A 22,568-nucleotide genomic window follows, 5' to 3' on the forward strand; every position below is an offset into this window, starting at 1 on the left:
CAGTTGCCCCCAGTTGCTGGGGGGCGAGGGGGCGCTCAAAACTGCAGAGCCCCGGAGCGGGTGCTTGGGGCTGCAGGGCTCACGCCCTCGGCGCTCCCCCACCCTCCCGGCTGTCCCCCCGCCTCCCGCGGACCTCCTCCCGGCCCCCGGCGCCCCGCCGCGCGCCCTCGTCCCCGCGCGCCCGGCGCCCTCCCCGCGCGCTGCCCCCGGCGGCGCGTCACGGCGAGGCCGGCCCCCGCGCTCCCGCCCGCCTCCGCCTCCGCCCGGCCCTACGCGTTCCAGCTCCGGGAGGCGGGGAAGCAGCCGGAGCGCGACCGCCGCGGCAGCCTCCCTGCAGCCGCCTGTCGGAGGCGCAGTCCCTAGGCCTAGGAGCCCGGACGCGCCCCGGGGGAGTCGGCGCGGCGCCCGCGGAGCTGCCAGGCTCGCCCCTGCCCGGCGCGGAGGGCGCGGAGGTGAGTGGGTCAGGGAGGGCGAGACCTGGTAGCGGCGCCAGAGTTGCGGGTCGAGATGCAGCCGCGCCACGCGCTGCATCCATCCTCCCCGGCTCCGCGCCCTCTGCGGACGTCCGCCACGAGCTCGCGGGGCGCCCCATCTCCTGGCACCTAGAGGTGGGGAGGGTAGAGGGTGTCGGTACCACCGATTCCGCCCTCGACTCTTCTCGGACTGCCCCGAGCTTAGACAAAGTCCCGAGGTGGGCCCAGGAGGAAGGAGGCCAGGAGCGACTTCGTCCCAGGTAGGCTGTGCCCTGAAGCGCAGGAAGGACGGGTTACCTTAATCTCCTTGAGAGACGCCGAGCACTTTGGGTTCTTGCGGCGCCTTTTGTTGAAGATCGCCCTAGCGCTGCTTTGCGAACAGGTAAGTATGTCTAGTGGTCATTTTGTTTATTACCCGCTTATGTATGTGACCGTGGTGTGTTTAGGCCATTATGTGTTAAGGAAGTAATTTGCCTCGTGTTTGAGTGCCCTAAATTATCCTTGAGCCCTGTGTTCAGCCTCAGCCAAAACTTGTTGAAAATTATGCCCTAAAAATCTTGCTCTTAAAATAGAGCAGAGAGATAAAGAGAATTTTTGTCGAGAGATTTCCATTTATTATCTCCCCCACCCCTTGGAGAAGGATTGGTGTCAGTTTTTGCTCCTCAGGCAGATCTTTTTTTTTTTAGGTGGAAAAACATATTCCAGGTCATGGTTAATAGGTAAAAATTGGGAGAAATAGAATCAGACTCCTGTTCTCATCGCACCCTCTTGACGGACCAGATCTTGGTCCTATTAACATCTTCACTGTTTGTAACCTTTTCAGTTCGCCAACTACCTCCCCACACACTTTCTCCACCTTTATTATTTCTTTGATGTGTTGATCTCTGTTTTTTTTTCTTTCACTAAGGCCATTTTCTTCACTCTGCTTCTCCCCCTGTTGTTTCAAAGCTTATGAGCTATTACAGAAGAAAAATACTCACCCTATACATTTTGCAGGATATTTAGAAACATAATTGAGATAACTGTAGTCCCTTTTTCTTAGCTAGTCATTTTTTTAGAGGTGAGAATGAGACAGTACCAATAATTATAAATTGAGCTAATTGTGCAGAAAGGAATTTTTCATCCAAGTCACTTTTTATTGTACTGGTGATGTGGAAATTCTACTCGAATTGAACGACCTTTATTATATTTTAATACTGAAAATGTAGCACAGATGAAGGCAAACAAATTTGTGAAGAAAAAATCATAAATGAGTTAGAAAAGTTAGAAAGAGAGTATGCCAAGGGTTTGAATGACTAGAACTGCAGCTTCATGAAGTCAGGACATCAGCCAGTAACCATGATGTTGACATAACCATATTGACATATTCCTTACACCCTTTGCACCCATATACCTTGATCAGCAAAAAGAAAAAGGAAAAAGAAAGGGAGGGGGAAACTTACCTAGAAATTCATTACATCTCTTTCGGGTCTGACATTTTTTTAAAAGATTTATTTATTTATGCACACAACAGCTAGGGTACAGGCCAGAGATGCAGGGGGTGAGAGGATCCACCAGAGACAGAGTGGGGAACAGAACGGGCAGATTGACTGAAATACACTGCGTGTGAGACGGGAGGCGGGTGAGATGGGAGAAGTCTGCTGTGCCATGTGGCTGCACCCTGGCATGCCAGGGATCGAACTTGTGCTGCAGAGGCTGCGGATCGCTTCATAGTGCGGTGCCCAACCCCTTGCACCACCAGGGAGGTCTGCTGACATTTTTTTGATGCGTTCTATAACAAAGATTATTTCCTGCCTTCTTATTTATTTACTATGTGTCAGCATTGTGGATGCTGTAAAGGATAATACAATCATAGTTCTGCCCTCACTTGGCTTACTGTGAGATAGAAGAAATAGTAATGAGTAAAAAAGCAATTGCAAAGGAAACTTAAAGGCTGACAGGAAAATAAAACAAAACTGGAGTGGATCTTTCTACTGAAGAAACATAATAGCTTGTACAAAGGACCCAAGATAGGAAAGTAAGTGGTCTTTTCTACTTCCTAAACAAGGATACTGTGGCTGGGCCTAAGGGGTAGTCACTGGCAAGCAGGACAGGATGGAACTGTAAGCAGGGCCTAACTACATCCTTCAGGACCTTATAAGTCAGGGTTAGGAAAGTGACTGCAGTTCTGAGCGCTGCTGCAGACTGGCCACCTTGATAAATGAAATTGATGGCCACAAATTTAAGGTCAAACTAATGGGCTTAGTTGTCTGATTTTTCTTCAGCAAACTTCACTAACTTGGATACAGATCAGTGAAAATGGGTAGCCATGTTCTCGCAGGACTGAAGTTTTGCCAGATGGATGCTGCCAGGGGAAGCAGTTGGTTTTAAAGAGAAAAGAGACATCATCAGATTCCTATTTGAAGATGACCTTCAGTTCCTTGTGGAGAATAGTTTGGGAAGGAACAATAGAGAAAGGAGAGAGACCTGTTGGAAAATGTGTGCAGAGTTCGGATGAAAGATGATGCAGACCTGAATTAGGCTGATGCCAATGGAGAAAGATTTAAGAAATATTTTGAAGAATAAGCATTGGTGTTGGATTTTATGTCAAAGGTAAGGGAACGCAAGGACTGGAGAATGACTCCCAGATTCCTGACGTTGAGCAACTGGAGGGTAATGGTTCCATCAACTGAGATAAGAATAGGTCTGGGTAAAAAAAGAGTTCAGGTTTGAACCTGTTAAATTTAAGATGATCCTGAGGAGATTATAAGAGAAAAGGTTGGTCTCCAGGACAAAAGTAGACAGACTGGCCACCTTGATAAATGAAATTGATGGCCACAAATTTAAGGTCAAACTAATGGGCTTAGTTGTCTGATTTTTCTTCAGCAAACTTCACTAACTTGGATACAGATCAGTGAAAATGGGTACCATGTTCTCGCAGGACTGAAGTTTTGCCAGATGGATGTGATAGGTAGCAAGAGAATTGTCTTAGTTTGTTTATGCTGCTAAACAGGACACCATAGACTGGGGGTAGGGGTGAGGGGTTGTTAAACTACATCTATTTCTCACAGTTCTGGAGGCTGTGAAGTTTAAGATCAAGGCATTAGAAGATTTGCTACCTGATTGGGACCTACTTCTATTCATAGAAAACTGTCTTTTCCCTGTGTCCTCACCATGGCACGAGGGGAGAGAGTTCTCTGAGGTCATTTTATAAGGGCACTTACCCCACTCATAGTGTTATAGGACAGGGAGAGGGGCAGCCCAAACCCCACAAACCTGCCTATTTTACATGGGTTCTGCCATCCGCCGCACGGATGGCTGTCCTAAATCTTCGTGGTCGCCAAATCTGTTATAGGACAGGGAGAGGGGCAGCCCAAACCCCGCAAACCTGTCTATTTTACATGGGTTCTGCCATCCGCTGCATCAACACAAAACATAGGAGACTTTAATGGGAAGGAACTTTAATAAAACTAGGAAACAATACAGGTAAGGCAAAGAGTCTAGTTTTTAGTTTCTAGTCTAGTTTCTAAATGAAGCATCCAGAGTTACCCGTCCCCTCGTGGGTAAAAGTCCATTCAAATGGGATTGGCCCAGAACAAGGCCCCAAAGCCTGCCACAAGTCTAAAGCATCTTCCAGTGGGGACCCACAGAAAAGGGTCACAAATAACCGGACAAGCCCGGAAGGAAAAGAGCAAAATCAACATCAAGATAAAAGCTGCCATTGTCACCTCCCCACGGGTCTCACCCACATCTGTGTCACCTAGTCCACGACCAAAAGACAAGCGCAGTTTCTTCACGTGTCTCTAGGCTCCATGCGCCTCCTCCAGGTCTCTTTCTGGCTCCATCCTCCTTCCTTCCTCAGTCTCTTCTGCAGCTTCTTCTCTTCCTGCTCAGCTCCACCCTCCCTTGGGTGGGGCAGGGAACCTGGAACTTCCCCCTTTCCTGGGGACCACCCTGTTACAATAGGAGTTTCGCTTTCATGACCTAATCACCTGCCAAACGCCACATCTCTTAATACTACACACTGGGGGTTAAGATTTTAACATATGGATTTGGGGAGACAGGGGACACAAACATTCAGGCCCTAACAAGAGTTGAAGGTCATTTTAAATAATATGCACTCTGATATCTCTGATGGATAAAGAGAAATGGGAACGAAATCAATGGAGAGTGAGAAATTAGTGGGGCAAATTAATCAGATTTCTTCTGCTGTCTAGAATTATCAGTATAAATATTTGACTAAGGTTATTAGAAAGCTGGGAAATAGTGTTTAGAGATGTCAGGAAGTGAGTGACTGGGGTGGGGTAAAGGAAGCAAGAGGTCATGAGGTCGAGCGAAGGATGACAGCTGTTAGGGTAGAAAGAAGACTGTGTGTGCTTGGGACCAAAGTCTCCAGTAATACAAAAGAAACTACTCGAGGACAGCAGTGAAGAACGGAGAGAGGGTGTTATAGGGTGCCATAAGCTTCAAGGGAGGAGGGTGTTTGTAGAAATGAAGAAGAAAGGTTTAGATATGACCTTGCAAGGTCAAAAGTACACCTACCCCACCTCACAGCCCTGGAAACTGACATTTTCTAGATACCATATCCAAATCAGCAAGTTTTGAATGTCATCAAGATCTCTGAGAACAGCCCTATCAGATTTATTATCATCCAGTAATTAGTGCCATGTATGTTTATATACAAAACAAATTAGGTTCTGTTTTTTTTAATTAAACAAACAAACAAACAAACACAGCAGCTGCTATGCAGCCAGAGGAATGTCAAGGAAATCCTTCTAAACTGAAAATCTGAGTGTAATCGAACTCTCTTATCTCATAAGTATACTTCAAGTATTAAATGCATATATCAAGTCAAATGCCCCCTCATGAAAACTGTGACTTTGAAATTTCAAAGAGCCCAAATGCTACTTAAATCACACCTTTAGACTGTGAAGTATCACAGTGTTCAATATAAAGTAGTGATAGTACCATTATTACACAGCTTTAAGACTTGAGGGGAAATAATTTTTTGTGTTGGGGCCTCCCTCGTGGCACAGGGGGTTAAGCACAGCACTTTGAAGTTATCCGCAGCCTCCGCGGCACGAGTTTGATCCCCAAACTCCTGGCTGGCCAAGGAGTTACCCACATGGCTCAGCAGACCTCTCCTGCTTGCCTGCTGTTTCCCTCAGCAGTGTATTTCAATCAGTCTGCCTGCTCTGCTCCCCACACTGTCTCTGGTGAATCCTCTCACCCCCGACATCCCTGCACTTCTGTCCTGTACCCCAGTTCTTGTATGTATAAGTAAATAAATCTTTTTAAAAAATAATAATTTGGGCCTTCCTGGTGGGGCAAGGGGCAAAGACGCAACCTATGAAGCTGTCCACAGCCACTGCAGCACAAGTTCGATCCCCAGCCAGGGAGCTACCCACATGGTGCAGCAGACCTCTCCTGTCACGCTCGCTGCTCCCCTCAATAGTATTTTTCAATCAGTCTGCCTGTTCTGTTCCCACTCTGTCTCTGGTGAATCCTCTCACCATTCACACCTCTGGCCTGTACCCCAGTTCTTATGTGGATAAATAAATAAATGTTTAAAAAATAATAATTTTTGCATTGGAAAGGTCGTCAGGAGTGAGGAACAACTTTTATTTTCCATTTAGCAATGGAAACTGAGACCCAGGAAATAAAGGTGATTTCAGAAACCTAGGCCTGTTCTTTCTCAGCACCGCATTAACAACACTTTCTATAAACAACACTTTCTTTTATTTAGTCTGTATTACATTTGATTAACATCAAGTGAAAAGCTAGAGAGTCGCTAGGACCTTGCTAATCAAAGTTTGGCCCATTGAACTAGGACCTTGGGCATCCCCCAGAAAGTAAGCAGAAATTCAGAATCTCCAGTCTCCTTCCAGATGTAGAGAATTGGAATGTGCATTTTAACAAGATGCTCTTGTTATATGCGCATAGAACTTGACTGGCGGGAGCCCTTGTAAAACAGAAAGAAGAGTTTCTGCCATAGGGATATTCTGAATTTTGAATGTTGTGAAAGAACAGGAGCAAAGTGTGTTGTGTGGTGGGGTGACACATCTTGAGGAATGACACTGCCCTTTCCTGAAAATGAAGAGGAAATTGCAGAAGAGTGAGTAGATCTGAGCTGCCTCAGTGGGAAAAGGAAGACTATCTGCATATGTTTAAGCTTCCTGGCAATTGTTATTCTCTCGCTAGTGTTATTTTTCATTATTACAGACCATGATGTGAAAATGAGTGTATTTGAGGAACAAAATATCACATCTGCTACCTTCAAATACCAAAATAAATATTAGGTGGAATCCTGAATCTTTTAGTTAAGCTGTTTCTAATCTTGGCTGCATATTGCAGTGTTCTTTAAAAAAATCCTCATGCCCAGGCTGAACCCAGACCAATTAAATAAAATCCAGGTGGAAGGGTGAGGGTGACTAGGTATCACTATGTTTTTAAGCTCTTGTCATTCCAGTGTTGTACTAAGGTTAAGAACAGTTGCTTTAGTGGGTTGTTCTTCTTTTTTTTTTTTTTTTAATTTATTTATGCACACAAGAGCTGGGATGTTGGCCAGAGGCATGGAGGTGGGGGCGGTGAGAGGTTTCACTGGAGACAGAGTGGGGAGCAGAACAGGCAGATCTGCTGAAATACACTGCTGAGGGGAGCAGTGGGTGAGACAGGAGAGGTCTACTGTGCCAAGTCGGTAGGGATCCCCTGGCTGAGGATCAAACTTGTGCTGCTGTGGCTGTGGATAGCTTCATAGTGCTGAGACTTAACCCCTTTACCCCACCAGGGAGGCCCTGGTGGGTTGTTTCTGACCCTTGTGGGAAGAGTCCACAATTGCAGAGAGACTGCAGTTCTGCCTCTCAGAGACCCTGGCAGGATCCCAGTTAGTCGCATAGCAGCAAGCACAGCTTACAGAACTCAGGTCACACTCTGCTCTGTGCTTGAAAATTGGTGGGGCTTAGAGACCATTATGGGACATAGGATTTTTTAAATTATGTTTATTGAGATAATGTTGATTTACAACACGTGAATGTTTTAGGTATATAGGTTTACATCTCTGCAAATGTTACCATGCTACCCCCACTACCAAAACTCCAATAATCCTGAGCCATAGTCCATTTGGAGGAAAGTAGGATTTTTTAAAGATGGGTTTACTCTTGGCTAGTTTTGTTAAAATTTGAGTTATAACAGTTGCTGCTAATGAACATGTTCTAAAATTGGATTGTGGTGGTGGTTGCAAAGCAGTAAATTTACTGAAAATCTTTACTTTGTCCACATAAAATGGGTAAATTTTATGATAAATAAATTATACCTCCATAGAGCTTTTCTTGTTTTAGTTGCTTTTATGCATTGCACTCATTTAATCATGTTGATTAGCTGGCTGGGAAACTAGTGCTCTGTTTTGTGTCAACAGATTTTCAGCCCCTAGCTGAATGACTGGTGGACAGGGCTCAATAAGATACCAGATTGGTGAATGGCTGGATAAGGGTGAATGATAGCATTATGATCTTTTGTTGTGAATTTATTTCTAAATTGATGTGAGCCACTAGTGATCCCTAGAGTTCATAGCATCCAGTGGAGACATTGATGCCATTTGTAACCTATTACTTGGAATGGCATTGAAATTCTGGAGATGGGTTTGTATAGAGGCTAGAGTAACAGTCTTTCATAGATTACTTATTTACAAGTGAGTTACTACAATAGAGATAAACTTGTATTTGCCAACCAATAAATATGGGCATCCATATATTAAAGTACCCTCTGCAGGGGCCTCCCTAGTGGCTCAGGGGTTAAAGTGTCAGGGCTATCAATCTATCGCCAGCCACTGCAGCAAGGAGCTAACCCACATGGCATAGCAGACCTCTCTAGTCTCTCCTACTGCTCCCCTCAGCAGTTTATTTCAATAGATCTGCCTGTTCTACCCACACTGTCTCTGGTGAATCCTCTCAACCCCTACTTCTGGCCTACACCCCAGTTCTTGTATGCATAAATAACTAAAATAAAAACCTTTAAAAAGGACACTCAGATCCGAGTATTTCATAATTTTTGGAAAATAATTTTCAAATAGGATGCATACCTTTTACCCAAGAATTTCAGCTGAGGGAAAGAATTTACTAATCTGATTTAAGTAGATTTTAATGTTGAAATAGCAAACAGTGGTTAGGCTGTGTTAGATACAAAGGACGGTTAGTCTCAGAGTTTAACCTGCATTACAATTGCCTGAGGGCTTGTAAAAATGCGCTCTGCTGAGCTCCACCCCCAGAATTTCTGATTTTGGAGATCTGGGGTAGGACCTGAGAATTTACAATTCTAACCAGTTACCAGGTAATGCTAATGCTGCTGCCTCAAGGACCACACTTAGACCACCCCTGCTTTAGGAAATCACATTCTTATTTTTCAAGCAGAATTGCAGCTTTGCTTCTGGGGTTTTATAAAGACCTTTTAAGTACCACTTCGAAAAAGTAAAATCCTCAAAAACAAAAATAAAACAGAACATAAAACCCTCACCTCTTCCCTCAAAGAAAATTCTTTATTGTCAAAGATACAAAGTTGGGCTTTATTTGTGTATTTAAATACCAAGAGAATTTCGAGTTTGCTCTGTGTGGCCCAAAGATCATGATACTAAAAAATCACCTTTTAGTTACAGAAAATTAGATTGGGATATTTGATATTTCATCTACAGATTGTATTCATCATCATTCAGCAAGTATCTCCAATTGCATGGAGCTTGCTCCAGGGTGCTTTTCTCTCCTTTCAGAAAGGTTTTCTCTCTAACACCCCAACACCTGTAAGGAAAACTTTCCTATAAAGAGCCTCCTAATGGCTGCTCTATCACTGATCCCCAGACTAGATTTTACAGACCAGTAGAATAAAAAGAGAGTGAAGGGGTCTATATAGGACTGTCAACTAAACTGTTATTATCAATCTCCTTTTATGGAAAAGGGCATTTTGATCCTCAAAAGTAGGAAAAACATACTTAGAATAAAGGACAATTCTTTAAGCTGAATAATTTATGAAAAAAAATCCCTATTTTAGGTAAGATATAGAAATAACCCAAATGCCCAAATATAGATGACTGGATCAAGAAGATGTGGTATACATACACAATGGAATACTATTCAGCAATCAAAAAAGATAAACTCATTCCATTCACAGCAACATGGACAGCTAGATGGGATCATGCTCAGTGAAATAAGCCACAAAGAAAAAGAAAAATATCGAATGTTTTCACTTATAGGAGGAACATAGGGGAACTAAATAAGGGATCAGGGGAAAAAAATAACAATAATAATAACAATAATAATAAAAACTAGGGCCTCCCCGGTGGCACAACGGTTGAGAGCTGGGTTGCGAAGCTGCTCACAGCCTCTGCAGCTCTGGTTCGATCCCCAGTCGCCTGCGAGGGTCCCACATGGCGCGCAGACCCCTCCTGCCGCCAGCTGCTCCCCTCAGCAGTGTACTCCGACGGTCTGCCTGTTCTGCTTTCCCCTCTGGCTCTGGTGAATTCTCTCAACCTCCCGCGCTTCTGACTGTACCCAGTGCTTGTATAAATAAATAAATAAATCTTAAAAAAAATAATAAAAACCAGCAGGCAACCATAAATAAGAGACATTCTATGGGGGTGGGGAGGAATCAGACTATGGTAATGGTTCACGGGTGACTTGATGGTGGGAATTTTACAGGGAATACACAATGATGTAAAAGATAAATAAAAAATAAAGTAGTTAAAACTTAAAAATAATTTTCTGTTGTATTCAAATACTTTCTAATTGTTCTAAACCAATGATAACTTCATAATTGGGAACCATTATCCTAGCACTTTCAAGGTAATATCATAGAAAGCCAACTTTAATTTGGGATCTTTATAGTTTTAAGGTTTAGAATAAATGTGCATTGCACTGTGTTCAATGTGTAGTGTAGAGATTACTTTGTAAGTACAATTTTATGTCTCTATCCTCTACCTATCTACCTACCTGCCTAGCTATAGGAAGAATGACTTGAGATAAGGGAAGTAGAGTAACTAATCTCTGATCATACAGTTTAGTTCTTATATGCTGATGTGAGGGTTTTTTTTTCCTGCTTTTTTATTCTAAGTACATTATGTCTCTTCCTAACTATTGTAAATTCCTTGAGTGTAAGCATAATGCTTTTCTTGTCCTTTATCTCTCATGAAGAGCACACAGTGGCCTGGATAAATTCATACTGGGTCACAGCACAATAGATCTTTAGATTACAGTTGCATCATTCCTCATCAATGGAAATGTAAAATGTAAGGTGTTCAGTGTTCTTTTTTTTTTTGGTAAATAGTAAACCTTCAGCTAGTGGCATTATTCACTTTTATAACATCATTTTTTATGGCTATTACAAGTGTTAACTTCAGCTTAGCTCTTTACCAAGTGATCTGAAAGGTAGCTTAGTAAATTATAAATTCATTGATGAGATGTCTCTTCAGTGTTTCCGCACCAGATAGTTATCTTTCCCTTGTGGAGAGAAGTTGCTCTTAGATCTATGTTTGGGTAAGACCCAGGGAACATACTTCTTTTTCTTTTTTTTTTTTAAGATTTATTTATTTATTTATTTATTTATACAAGCACTGGGCACAGTCAGAAACACAGGAGGGTGAGAGAATTCACCAGAGCCAGAGTGGGGAACAGAACAGGCAGACTGACGAAATATACTGCTGAGGAGAGCAGCAGGCACGGCAGGAGAGGTCTGCGCGCCATGTGGGACCCTCGCCGGAGCTCCAGAGGCTGCGAGGGAGCATACTTCTTAACCCGTTTTTCTTTCCTCCCCTCAATTGATTGGGATTGATAAAAAAAAAAAATGGAATTGTTTTAATATTATCTGTTTTGCAGCTAGAATTCCTAAGTTTATGGTTTTGATTTACCTAAAACTACCTAAATTGAGATCTGTAGTTTAATTATTTAAAGTTAGTGTTGCTATTAGAGAATGTAGTCCTGAATGCCATTTGGAAATCCAGTGTTAATATTTGCCATATAATACTTGTGATTTTAGAATGAGCAGTCAGAAGATTCGTATGTGAATCCTGATAGTGTCACACACTGCACTGTTCAGACACCAGCAGACAGACTGTTAAAGTTCTCTGAGCCTGTGTATCCTCATTCTTAGATGGATATAACATGTACTCCATAAACATTTGTGAATCTAATGAGTTAATATAAAGGAAAATATTGTGAACCATGAAGTAGCACACAAGTGTACACTATTATTACATGCTTTTAGAATACATACATAATCCATTTCTCAGATCCATTTACAGTTTTTTTCTCTCGTGAGTACCTTTACATTCCTCAAAGCTATAATGAAGAGTCTCATTTATTGGGCCAACTTCTTTCTATTTGTAGCCACAGTCATACTATTAAAGGGTTTGGTTAGAACTTGCCATTAGAAATATAATGTGAACAAGGTCCTAACGTGTTAGAGCAGAGCCAACTATTAATATGTATAAATTGTAAAACTGTATGGTGTAATGAGGGGCCTGTCCGTGATGTTATTAGGTCCTAATATATTTTTTACCTGCTCACATTTTGATTTGCAGGAGGAGTTTGAACTTGTTTTGTAAAATAAGTAGATAACTGTTTTACTTGTTTTTAGTTTGAAAGGCTTGATCATGATTCTTAGATTAAAGAATTTTACAGCTTTTATATTTTGGAAGATGCTGCAATCTCTACTTAAAATAACTTGGGGCAAGGACATAGGACTCTTGGGTTCCTGTGTGTGAGTCTAGTAACCCTTATCTCCCTGAATTTTCTTTTTTTCTCCAAAGATTTTATTTATTTATGCATACAAGAGCTGGGGTGTAGGCTAGAGGTGCGGGGTGGGTGAGAGGATTCACCAGAAACATATTGGGGAGCAAAACAGGCAGGTCTACTGAAATACACCACTGAGGGGAGCAGCGGGCAAGACAGAAGAGGTCTGCTATGCCATGTGGGTTAGCAACCTGGCCGGGGATCAAGCTTGTGCTGCAGAGGCTGGTGATAGCTTCCTAGCTCTGAGACTTAACCCCTTGCTCCGCCAGGGAGGTCACCCTTAATTTTCTTATTTTATATCTCTGTCCACCTATCTAGGTAGATAGGTAGGTAGGCAGGCAGGCAGGCAAACAGACAGACAGACAGACAGACAGAATTTTTTTTTGTTAAGTTTACTAGCTTACAGTACAGGTATATGGTTCAGAAATATAGGATCCCACCTCTTCTGGTGTATATTACTATACCACACCCACCAGCAAATGAAATCAGCATTGATTTGATTACTCCTGATTCTTTTCACTGCTCCTGATTCCCAGGATAGCCAATGATAAGTCCAAGAGGATTATTTTTTTTTGTTGATTTATCATTGGTTTATAAAATGATATATATGTATGTATGTATTTCAGAAATACACACACCCTATTGTACTACCCTTATGCCACTGACTCCTGCCTGGCCTTTTGGGTGCATGGATTACTTATAGAGAAAGAAGTGCTTTCTATATTGAAACGCGTGAAATGAAACATGTATTAGGTTAAAAAATAGTGAATTTTCTCTTTTCCTAGGATCTTAAGGTCACTAGGTAATGCTGAGAAACAGTGACATGGCCAGAGAAGGAAGAATGTATTAATATTAACACAACCATAATTATTTCCCACCTTGCCCTCCACACCCCAAAAGAAAGCTCTTTCTTAAATTTCTTGCATGCATCCAAATGACACATGCTTTACATGGTCTGTTTGGATCCTAACCCTAGCTCCCCCACTTTCTTGTGACCTTAGATAAATCAGTTACCTGTCAAGTGTCTCAGTCTCCTCACCCATGAAATGGGCAATTTACTAGCAATCTTAGGTTGTTGCAGGGATTCAGTCAGCTAATGATGAAGTACAAACAGAACTGGCACATAGTATATGCTATTTAGTTATCAGGTAGTGTTATTATCTTTCTAAAGGAATGTACTGATATTCTTGGAATCTTTGAATATGTTCCATTTCTGATGTAAAAGGTTGAATTTTTCCGTAGTAATTTTAAATTTCATTTAAAACCCAAAAATGCCTTTTGAAACATTCTACCTATCTTGTAAAATACATTATCTCCTCTGAATTGATCCACATCTGCTTTTTGCATAAAAGAAATTATGCAATGGGGATGGCATGAAAGCATATTTTTCATTCGGAACCAACAGTGACACTGTTTCATGGCAATTTGATTTGCAATATTGAACAAGTTAGTACAAACATGAACATTTTAAATGTCAGTCTTAATATTAAGTTAAATAAAAATGAATCTGACAAATTTTATTTCTGAGAGAATAACTGCATCACATTCTGTGCAGCCTACAAATAAAATGGGGGAAAAGATTTTATAAGTTTGTGTAATTTAAAGCCATAGATATTACTTTCTCATTGGTGATTTATAGGATACAGAGTGAATGATGAAAGTCTATGGTAATTAATCCTTTGTTCCATTTTGATGTCTTTTTTCTTAAAATATGATGTAAGTGCCAGGGTTCCTTTTTTATTAGCTGATTTATCTTATTCTGGTTTAATAATAAAGCCATGCTTTAGCTACGGAGGTGCACAAAGTAGTTTATCGGCTTTACCCCACATGACCTCAGACAGTCAGGACGGAGTTCTTTGTCTGGTATGGTTTTTCTGCCTTTGTCTATCATATCGCAGGCCTTCTCTTCCTCAGCAGCATTTCTGATTACTGCCTCTGATCCGTTGAGTAGCTGGGTAATCACACTTGTTTAGAACTGTGATTTTTTAAAAAAAAAAATGATCTAAGTAAAATCTTCAATTTCTTTATGTTCCAGTGTCTTACTGCTCAAGACGGGTCCACAGTCCGGCAGTATTGGCTTCACCTTATTAGAAATGCATAACCTTGAGCTCCGCTCCAGACTTATTGAAGCAGAATCTGTGTTTTAACAAGATTCTCAGGTGATTCATGTGCACATTAAAATTTGAGAAGTTCCACTTTAGCACGTCAACTTTGTGACAGTTCATTTTTCTATTTAGAGATCCTTTTCAGCTGACGAATTTTGTCTGGCTATGTCTTAGGATATATAGCTTGCCAAAATATTTTACTTCTAGATACAAGGGACATTATTTAACATCTACAAGTGTATTCCTATTTGGTGATATATTGGTAATTGATCAGTGTTTGATTTTCTTTTCTCTCCCCTAGGATATTCCTGGTTGGTCTTGGAACAGATTATATCATGGAATCAATCTCTATGATGGGAAGCCCTAAGAGCCTGAGTGAAACTTTTTTGCCTAATGGCATAAATGGTATCAAAGATGCAAGGAAGGTCACTGTAGGTGTAATTGGAAGTGGGGATTTTGCTAAATCCCTCACCATTCGACTTATTAGATGTGGCTATCATGTGGTCATAGGAAGCAGAAATCCTAAGTTTGCCTCTGAATTTTTTCCTCATGTAGTAGATGTCACTCATCATGAAGATGCTCTAACAAAAACAAATATAATATTTGTTGCAATACATAGAGAACATTACACCTCCCTGTGGGATCTAAGACATCTGCTTGTGGGTAAAATTCTGATTGATGTGAGCAATAACATGAGAATAAACCAATACCCAGAATCTAATGCTGAATATTTGGCTTCATTATTCCCGGATTCCTTGATTGTCAAAGGATTTAATGTAGTCTCAGCTTGGGCGCTTCAGTTAGGACCTAAGGATGCCAGCCGACAGGTATGTATTTTGAAATTTTATTTACTTATCTGGTATTTTATATTTAAACAATTAAACAGGGCCTTCCCTGGTGGTGCAGCGGTTGAGCGCTGGGGTGCGAAGCTGCCTGCAGCCTCTGCAGCGCTGTCCCTGGCCCCGGGCGAGGTTCCCCCACATGGCGCGTAGACCTCTTCTGCTGCCCGCTGCTCCCCTCAGCAGTGTACTTCGTCGGTCTGCCTGTTCTGTTCCCCACTCTGGCTCTGGTGAATCCTGTCACCCTCCTGCGTATCTGGCCTGTACCCCGGTTCATGTATAAATTAATAAATAAATCTTTAAAAAAATAAAAAATAAAAAAATAAACAATTAAACAAATAACACATATTTCAAACCAAATTCTGACACTCTTTGGTGATTATCATTTGATATGTATGAGCCCCTGAAAATTCACTTATTGATCTGTAATGGCATATTTCGATTTCCAAAATAATGTGGGAAGCTGAGAAAATAACTTGGACTTTCTGTCATAACAGTTAATTCAAGAAAAGGCAAGGTTGGCTGATGAATAGTGATACTCACCAAGTTGAGCCTCTCCTTGCTTTCTCAAAAATAGAAACAATAGCACACATTTTTCTTCATTCCTTTCTTTCCAAACTCTTCCTTCCTTCCCTCCTTTTCTTCCTCCTTCTTCCATCTTTGCAGCTACTTGGTAACATAGTATCCTATTTCTGTGTGAAATGCTTTTTGGTATGATCCTCAAGAGCATGTAAGTGATTAAATGGAGCCTGTGATCATTGCCATTTTTATAACATCATTAGTAAGGGTAATTCTTTTTTTTCCCCCGCAGGTTTATATATGCAGCAACAATATTCAAGCTCGACAACAGGTTATTGAACTTGCCCGACAGCTAAATTTCATTCCCGTTGACTTGGGATCATTATCGGCAGCCAGAGAGATTGAAAATTTACCCCTGCGACTGTTCACTCTCTGGAGAGGGCCAGTGGTAGTAGCCATAAGCCTGGCCACCTTTTTCTTTCTTTACTCTTTCGTCAGAGATGTGATACATCCTTATGCTAGAAACCAGCAGAGTGACTTTTACAAGATTCCTATTGAGATTGTGAATAAAACCTTGCCCATAGTTGCCATTACTTTGCTATCCCTGGTATACCTCGCTGGTCTCCTGGCAGCTGCTTATCAGCTATATTATGGCACCAAGTATAGGAGATTCCCAACATGGTTGGAGACCTGGTTACAGTGTAGAAAACAGCTTGGATTACTAAGTTTTTTCTTTGCTTCGGTCCATGTTGCATACAGCCTCTGCTTGCCAATGCGGCGGTCAGAGAGATACCTGTTTCTCAACATGGCTTACCAACAGGTATGGAACATACTTGTTATTTACCTGGTGCTAGTAAAATAATTTATTAGTATAATTTGTAAAATGTAAGGTTCAAAGTAGTGTAAATTTTTACATATGGTAGAAATTTTGGCATATTTAGGGAGAGGAAAGAATTGTTATTTAAACAATGTTTCTACCTATGGGTAATTCAAAATTATTTAAGGTGAAAGCTTCTACCATCCCTTCTTTGCCAAGAGAAGAGAAGAGAAGTAAAGGGCTGGGGTTTTTTTCCTCTTAAAAGTTACAGTTGCATTGCACGGTAGGCAATTATTGCTTTCATCATTAAGCAATCAATTACTTTAATACTTTTAAATTGTTCATGTTCCCTGAAATGATAAGGCAACTCTCAGTAAACATATACAATTAAAATACAAAACAAAATAGGAAGTCAAGATTAGGAGACACTTAAAAGATGTTTGTTACCAAAGAACAGGAAAGAGACTAGTTCCTCAAGTGAAACTTTTCTAACCCTTAGCTCTTCAAGATCTGAGGGAGCTTCATGGAAGGAGCATGATGAAGTAGACTCTGATTTTCTTCAGTAATTCTCACTCAGCAAATGTGAGAGGTTTTGTTGAAGTCATTTGACATTGTATTTCATTGAAAGCTGAGACAAACAAATGTGTAAAGCTTTTGCATTTTGTGCGGAACCAAGGCATCATGGTAGCACCTACTACTTTTATTTCAACAGTAAAACCTAAAATATTTTGAGAAAAATTTACCAGGTTGATGTTCTTTATTTAAACCATTTTCTTTTCTACACATACCACTTCTCTTAATTGGATCCTTTGGCTCTCATATCTGCTTCATGTGATTTGATACCTCCTTTAAGCGGTTTACTTTGATCTCACCATCTCAATGAAGCCTATTTTGGACATACTTTTAAATTATGCTGCCTGCTTCTGACTCAACCCCTGTTACTTACCCCATCTACTTTGAATTTTTTCAACAGCATTTACCACCTTCTAACACACTCAATATTTTCCTTGCTTATTATATTTACTGTTGTCTGCCTTCTTGAGTAAAAAGTAAGTTCATGAGAGGAGGCTTATGAGGCATTTGTCTTGTTTACTGATATATGTTTAATGCCTAAAACAGTGCCTGGCACATAGTAGACATTCAAGCATACTTGTGGAATAAATGAATTAAATAGGAGGGTAGGTAGATCCAGGTTATAATCTCTGGATATGGGAGAGATTCTATATTCTATATCTTTTTTCTATATCTCTATACAGATATCAAACAAGATAGAACCTTTTTCCTCAGAGGAGCATTTTTGGCTTCTTTTTAGGATATTGGTATGATTGCTCCAGGAAACTGATGGCTAAGAAGTAGCTTTCCTTTTTTTTTTTTTTCTTAACTGGTGTTAAGTTAAAATCTGGTTTCCATGGTTAGTTATTTATTTAGAGATCAGAACAGGTGGATTTATTGAAATTCACTACGAAGAGAAGCTGCAGAAGAGACAGGAGAGGTCTGCTGCACATGGATACTTATTTAAATTAAAGCTTTAGCTCACAGCATCAAACCCTTGATTTGTATTCTAAATTATATTGTTTGCATGCAAATAGACAATTCTAAAAATACTACCTATGCAGAATATAACACAGTTAATCTAGTCTAACTTATCATATATACATTATCAACAAAAGGTAAAGACACTTAAAAAAAAACATTGTATAGGAATAGGCAATTGAACAGTTGGAAAAATAACATTAATGAAGCAGTTTTAAGTGCATAAATATTTGAGTTCCTTAGGGCTTATCCTCAGGGAAGTCCCAGCTTCCTAGGGAATAGAAAGAAGAAAGCCAATTAAACATAAATATTCTTTATGTGAGAGAGGAAGATACTGAAGTAGTTTAGAAATTCCTTATCTGGATTCTAAGTTGAACTAAAGCCCGAATGTACCCAAAATATTCAGCCAAGGTTAAATCAATTTTCAAAAGTACCTTTAAACTTAAGTCTAACAGCCAGTGTTTCTTTTGTGTTACCCTGGAACCAACCACTGGGTATTTCATGGCCTTGGGAGTCCCTGTAACCCTCATGGATGACGTATGTTTACTGAACTTTTCACACATATATGCAAAGGACAGAATTTTAGTCGTTTTGCTTACCTCTCCTTGCTCTTTCCTCCATACCTGCAACAATATCATCCAGTAATAGGTTCTCCATAACAGTTGGAAAACTTAATTAATATGATTTAATTATATCCAGATATGATGTATTCTTATGCCAAAAGTGAACTCTGTGCTGAATCAGTTATATTTCTGTTGAATAAAGGAAATTTACATTACTTTCTTCTTAGGTACATGCAAACATTGAAAACTCTTGGAATGAGGAAGAAGTTTGGAGAATTGAAATGTATATCTCCTTTGGCATAATGAGCCTTGGTTTACTTTCCCTTCTGGCAATCACTTCCATCCCTTCAGTGAGCAATGCTTTAAACTGGAGAGAATTCAGTTTTATTCAGGTATGTGGGGTTTTGTTTGGTGAGGGATTAGGTAGCAAAGTATTTAAGTGTTATGTTGAATTTTAAATATGCTCCTTATAAAAGGAAAGCCTTTGAGGGCTGCATTTATTCATCTAGCTTGGGGAACATGTATTGCTGGAAGCCAGTTTAGAACCATTCTGGTTTAGTTAAGTAGAGGATTCTACTGAAAGGCTGTGATAACAATGCCTGCTGAGTTATAAGGACTAAGGTTGTTTTTAAAAGAATAAAATGAAAGTAGGGGATAAATGAGTTTAGATCAAATTTAATACCAAAATCAACTTACTATTAGCCAGATGAATAAAGCAAAATCAACTTACTATTAGCCAGATGAATAAAGAATTCCTTTATATTTTGAGTTCAGAGATAGCTTCTTTTTTTTTTTAAAGATTTATTTATGCATACAAGAGTTGGGGTGTAGGCCAGAGGTATGGGCGGTGAGAGGATTCACCAGAGATAGAGTGATGAGCAGAACAGGCGGATCTACTGAAATACACTGCTGAGGAGAGCTGCGGCAAGACAGGAGAGGTCTGCTGTGCCATGTGGGTCACTTGGCCAAGGATGGAACTCGTGCTGTAGTGGCTGCTTATAGCTTTATAGTGCTGTGACTTAACCCCTTGCGCCACCAGGGAGGCCCCAGAGATACCTTCTTAATTTGAATTCAAGTGGGAAAATCAGCCTATATGTGTGTGTGCATGCATGCGCACACGCGCGTGCACACACACAGGTAACTAGAGTAATGAATTATGACAAGCAACCAGCCTTATGAATCTTGTTGTATATGGATCAGTTATATATAGATGTATATCTGTAAAGGGGTTTTAAAACACAATTCATTGTGTTCTTTAATAAGTTAAACATACAAGTTCTCCAGTAAAAGATATATAATAAATTTGCATATGTTAAAACTGTATAACTCAAACTTAGATCCTATCGATAGTGTCACAAAATCTATGTGGGTTGTATCCAAGTAATTTATAACATTATATATGAATGAGCATTTTTGGTGGTACACTGAATTTTGTGGGTTTTTTTTTTTTAACTATATGTCTGAGCTTTCTTACTAAAACATCAAAAAAAGTCTCATTCAAGTTAATTCATTTTTCCTTTTTGAAGGAAAGATAATGTGGATACTTTCCCAACTGCCAGTTAATCACACCTGAAAAGAAATATAAGGCCCTCTGACAAAAGGTGCTGGATGGTTGAAAATTATCATTATATATTTAGATGAGCAATTGCAAACAATTTTCTTCTAGAGAGTTGATCCTTTCCCAGTGAAGTTAGAAATTATAAATGCTGATGTAATACTATGTTTTATGTAACTTAGAACATTTCATTTTTAAAATTAACATTGGTTTACAACAATGTATATGATTCAGAGGTATAGTTCACACCACATCAGATATATGTTATCATGGCACACCCACCACCAAAAACATGCAAACACCATAGTCCATTGGATCTCTGTCCCCCCCTTACTCTCCACCTTCTGCCTCCCTTTCTGGTAGCCTTAATTTTACAGTCAATTTTCTAGAGTATGTTGGGGTTTGGTTCACCCTTTGTTTTATTTCTCTACATTCCACCTATCTGCTATTTGTCTTCTCTTTTATTTCCCCTTAGCATAATCCCCTCCAGTCCCATCCATATTGCATTGAAAATGGCAAAATTTTACCTTGTTTTTTCCCCAAGGAAATCATTTTTTATTTTAAATATTCTTTTTTTTAATATTTTATTTTATATAATTTTTACATCATTTTTCATTTTTGCACAATGTGTGCATTTTCATTTTGGTATATTCCCCATACAATTGTCCCTCCCCCTTATTTTGACACTAATCCTTCCACCCCTCACCACCACCCCCGTAGTGTGTCTCTGGTTTATAGTGGCTTGTTGATTTTGATTTTTACTTTGTATGGATTAGTCTTTTTCATGGTCCCTTATTTAGGTTTTCTAGATTCCTGCTATGAGTGAGACCATCTGGTATTTTTCTTTTTCTTTCTGGCTTATTTCACTGAGCATGATCCCTTCCAGTTCCATCCATGTTGCTGCAAATGGCATGAGTTTATCTTTTTTGATTGCTGAGTAATATTCCATTGTGTATATGTACATCTTCTTGATCCAGTCATCTATTTTTGGGTATTTGGGTTGTTTCCATAGCTTAGCTATCGTAAATAGTGCTGCTATAAACAGCACCTGTACCCCTTTGGAATTAGTTTCTGCGTCCTTTGGGTAAATACCTAGGAGTGGAATTGCTGGATCATATGGAAGCTCTATCTTTAGTAGGTTGTGGAATCTCCACACAGCTCTCCATAGTGGTTGGACCAGTTTGCACTCCCACCAACAGTGCAGAAGAGTTCCTTTTTCTCCACAACCTCACCAACATTTGTTGTTGCTAGTTTTTTTAATATGTGCCATTCTCACTGGTGTAAGATGGTATCTCATTGTAGTTTTGATTTGCATTTCCCTGATTACAAGTGATGATGAACTTTTTTTCATATTTTTTCATTTTTTTTTTTTAATGGCTGAATAGTAGTTCATAAGCTAGTTTTATCTAGTAAGCTGTCTTTGGGCATTTAGGTGGTTTCTATAGCTTGATTGTTGTTAATAGTGCTTCAGTGAACATAGGAGTATGTATACCCTTCGAGTTAGTGTTTTTGCATTCTTCAGGTAGATACTTAGGAGTGGAATTGCTGGATCATATGGTAAATTTATTTTTAATGTTTTGCGAAACCTCCATACTATTTTCCTTAGGGACTGGAGCAGTCTATTTTGCCATCAATGGTATACAAAGGTTCATTTTTCTCCACACCCTTTCTAACACTTATGGTTTCTGACATAGACCATTTCCTTTTTTTTTTTTAAAGATTTATTTATTTATGCATATAAGAGCTGGGGCACAGGCCAGAGATGCAGGGGGTGAGAGGATTCACCAGAGACAGAGTGGGGAACAGAACAGGCAGACTGACTGAAATACACTGCTGAAGGGAGAAGCGGGCAAGTCAGGAGAGGTCTGCTGTGCCATGTGGGTTACTCCCTGGCTGGCTGGGGATCGAATTTGTGCTGCAGAGGGTGCATATTGCTTCATAGTGTAGTTCTTAACCCCTTATGCCATCAGGGAGCCCCCATAGACCATTTCTTAAAGTAAGCAGTTGAACATGATAATTTAAGGGAACTGAAATGCTGACCTTTTAGATTCTAACCTGTAAAATGCTTAACTGAAGTACTCTTCATAAACTCATTTAATAGTGCCAGTAAAGCCACATGCTTGAAATGCTTTTTATATTAACACTATAGGGTTTTCATATTTACTGTCAACTAATATATGTGTATATGCACCCATGAGAATGCTTTTTAGTGTTTAATTTTATTATATATGTCTGTGTATACATGTATGTTTGCATGTACATATACACATACTTTTTTATAATCACAGATTTCTTTTTTTTAAAAAGATTTATTTATTTATTTATACAAGGTACAGTCAGAGGTGCGGGAGGGTGAGAGAATTCACCAGAGACAAAGCGGGGAGCAGAACAGCCAGACAGACCCAAGACACTGA

At 40.1% G+C, this 22,568-nt stretch overlaps 1 protein-coding gene across 5 annotated transcripts in view; it reads left to right on the top strand.

Moving 5' to 3' along the window:
• The first annotated feature begins 412 nt into the window (after positions 1–412).
• Positions 413–22,568, top strand: part of STEAP2 (STEAP2 metalloreductase) — a 28,424-nt gene continuing 6,268 nt past the window's right edge. For 2 of the 5 annotated variants that reach the window (XM_037507443.2, XM_037507493.2), the window contains exons 1-5: positions 413–452; positions 14,259–14,382; positions 14,630–15,155; positions 15,979–16,506; positions 18,827–18,991. In XM_037507443.2, the coding sequence (XP_037363340.1) occupies positions 14,664–15,155; positions 15,979–16,506; positions 18,827–18,991 (1,185 nt within the window). In that variant the 5' untranslated portion in view covers positions 413–452; positions 14,259–14,382; positions 14,630–14,663. Of the gene's footprint in view, positions 453–543; positions 3,066–14,258; positions 14,383–14,629; positions 15,156–15,978; positions 16,507–18,826; positions 18,992–22,568 lie in introns of those variants that run through there. The other 3 variants (XM_037507482.2, XM_037507453.2, XM_037507462.2) reach the window with 3 other exon arrangements.

This window comes from Talpa occidentalis, unplaced genomic scaffold, assembly GCF_014898055.3.
Source record: "Talpa occidentalis isolate TD23 unplaced genomic scaffold, MPIMG_talOcc4v2.1, whole genome shotgun sequence".
In the NCBI taxonomy this organism is placed as follows: Eukaryota; Metazoa; Chordata; class Mammalia; order Eulipotyphla; family Talpidae; genus Talpa; species Talpa occidentalis.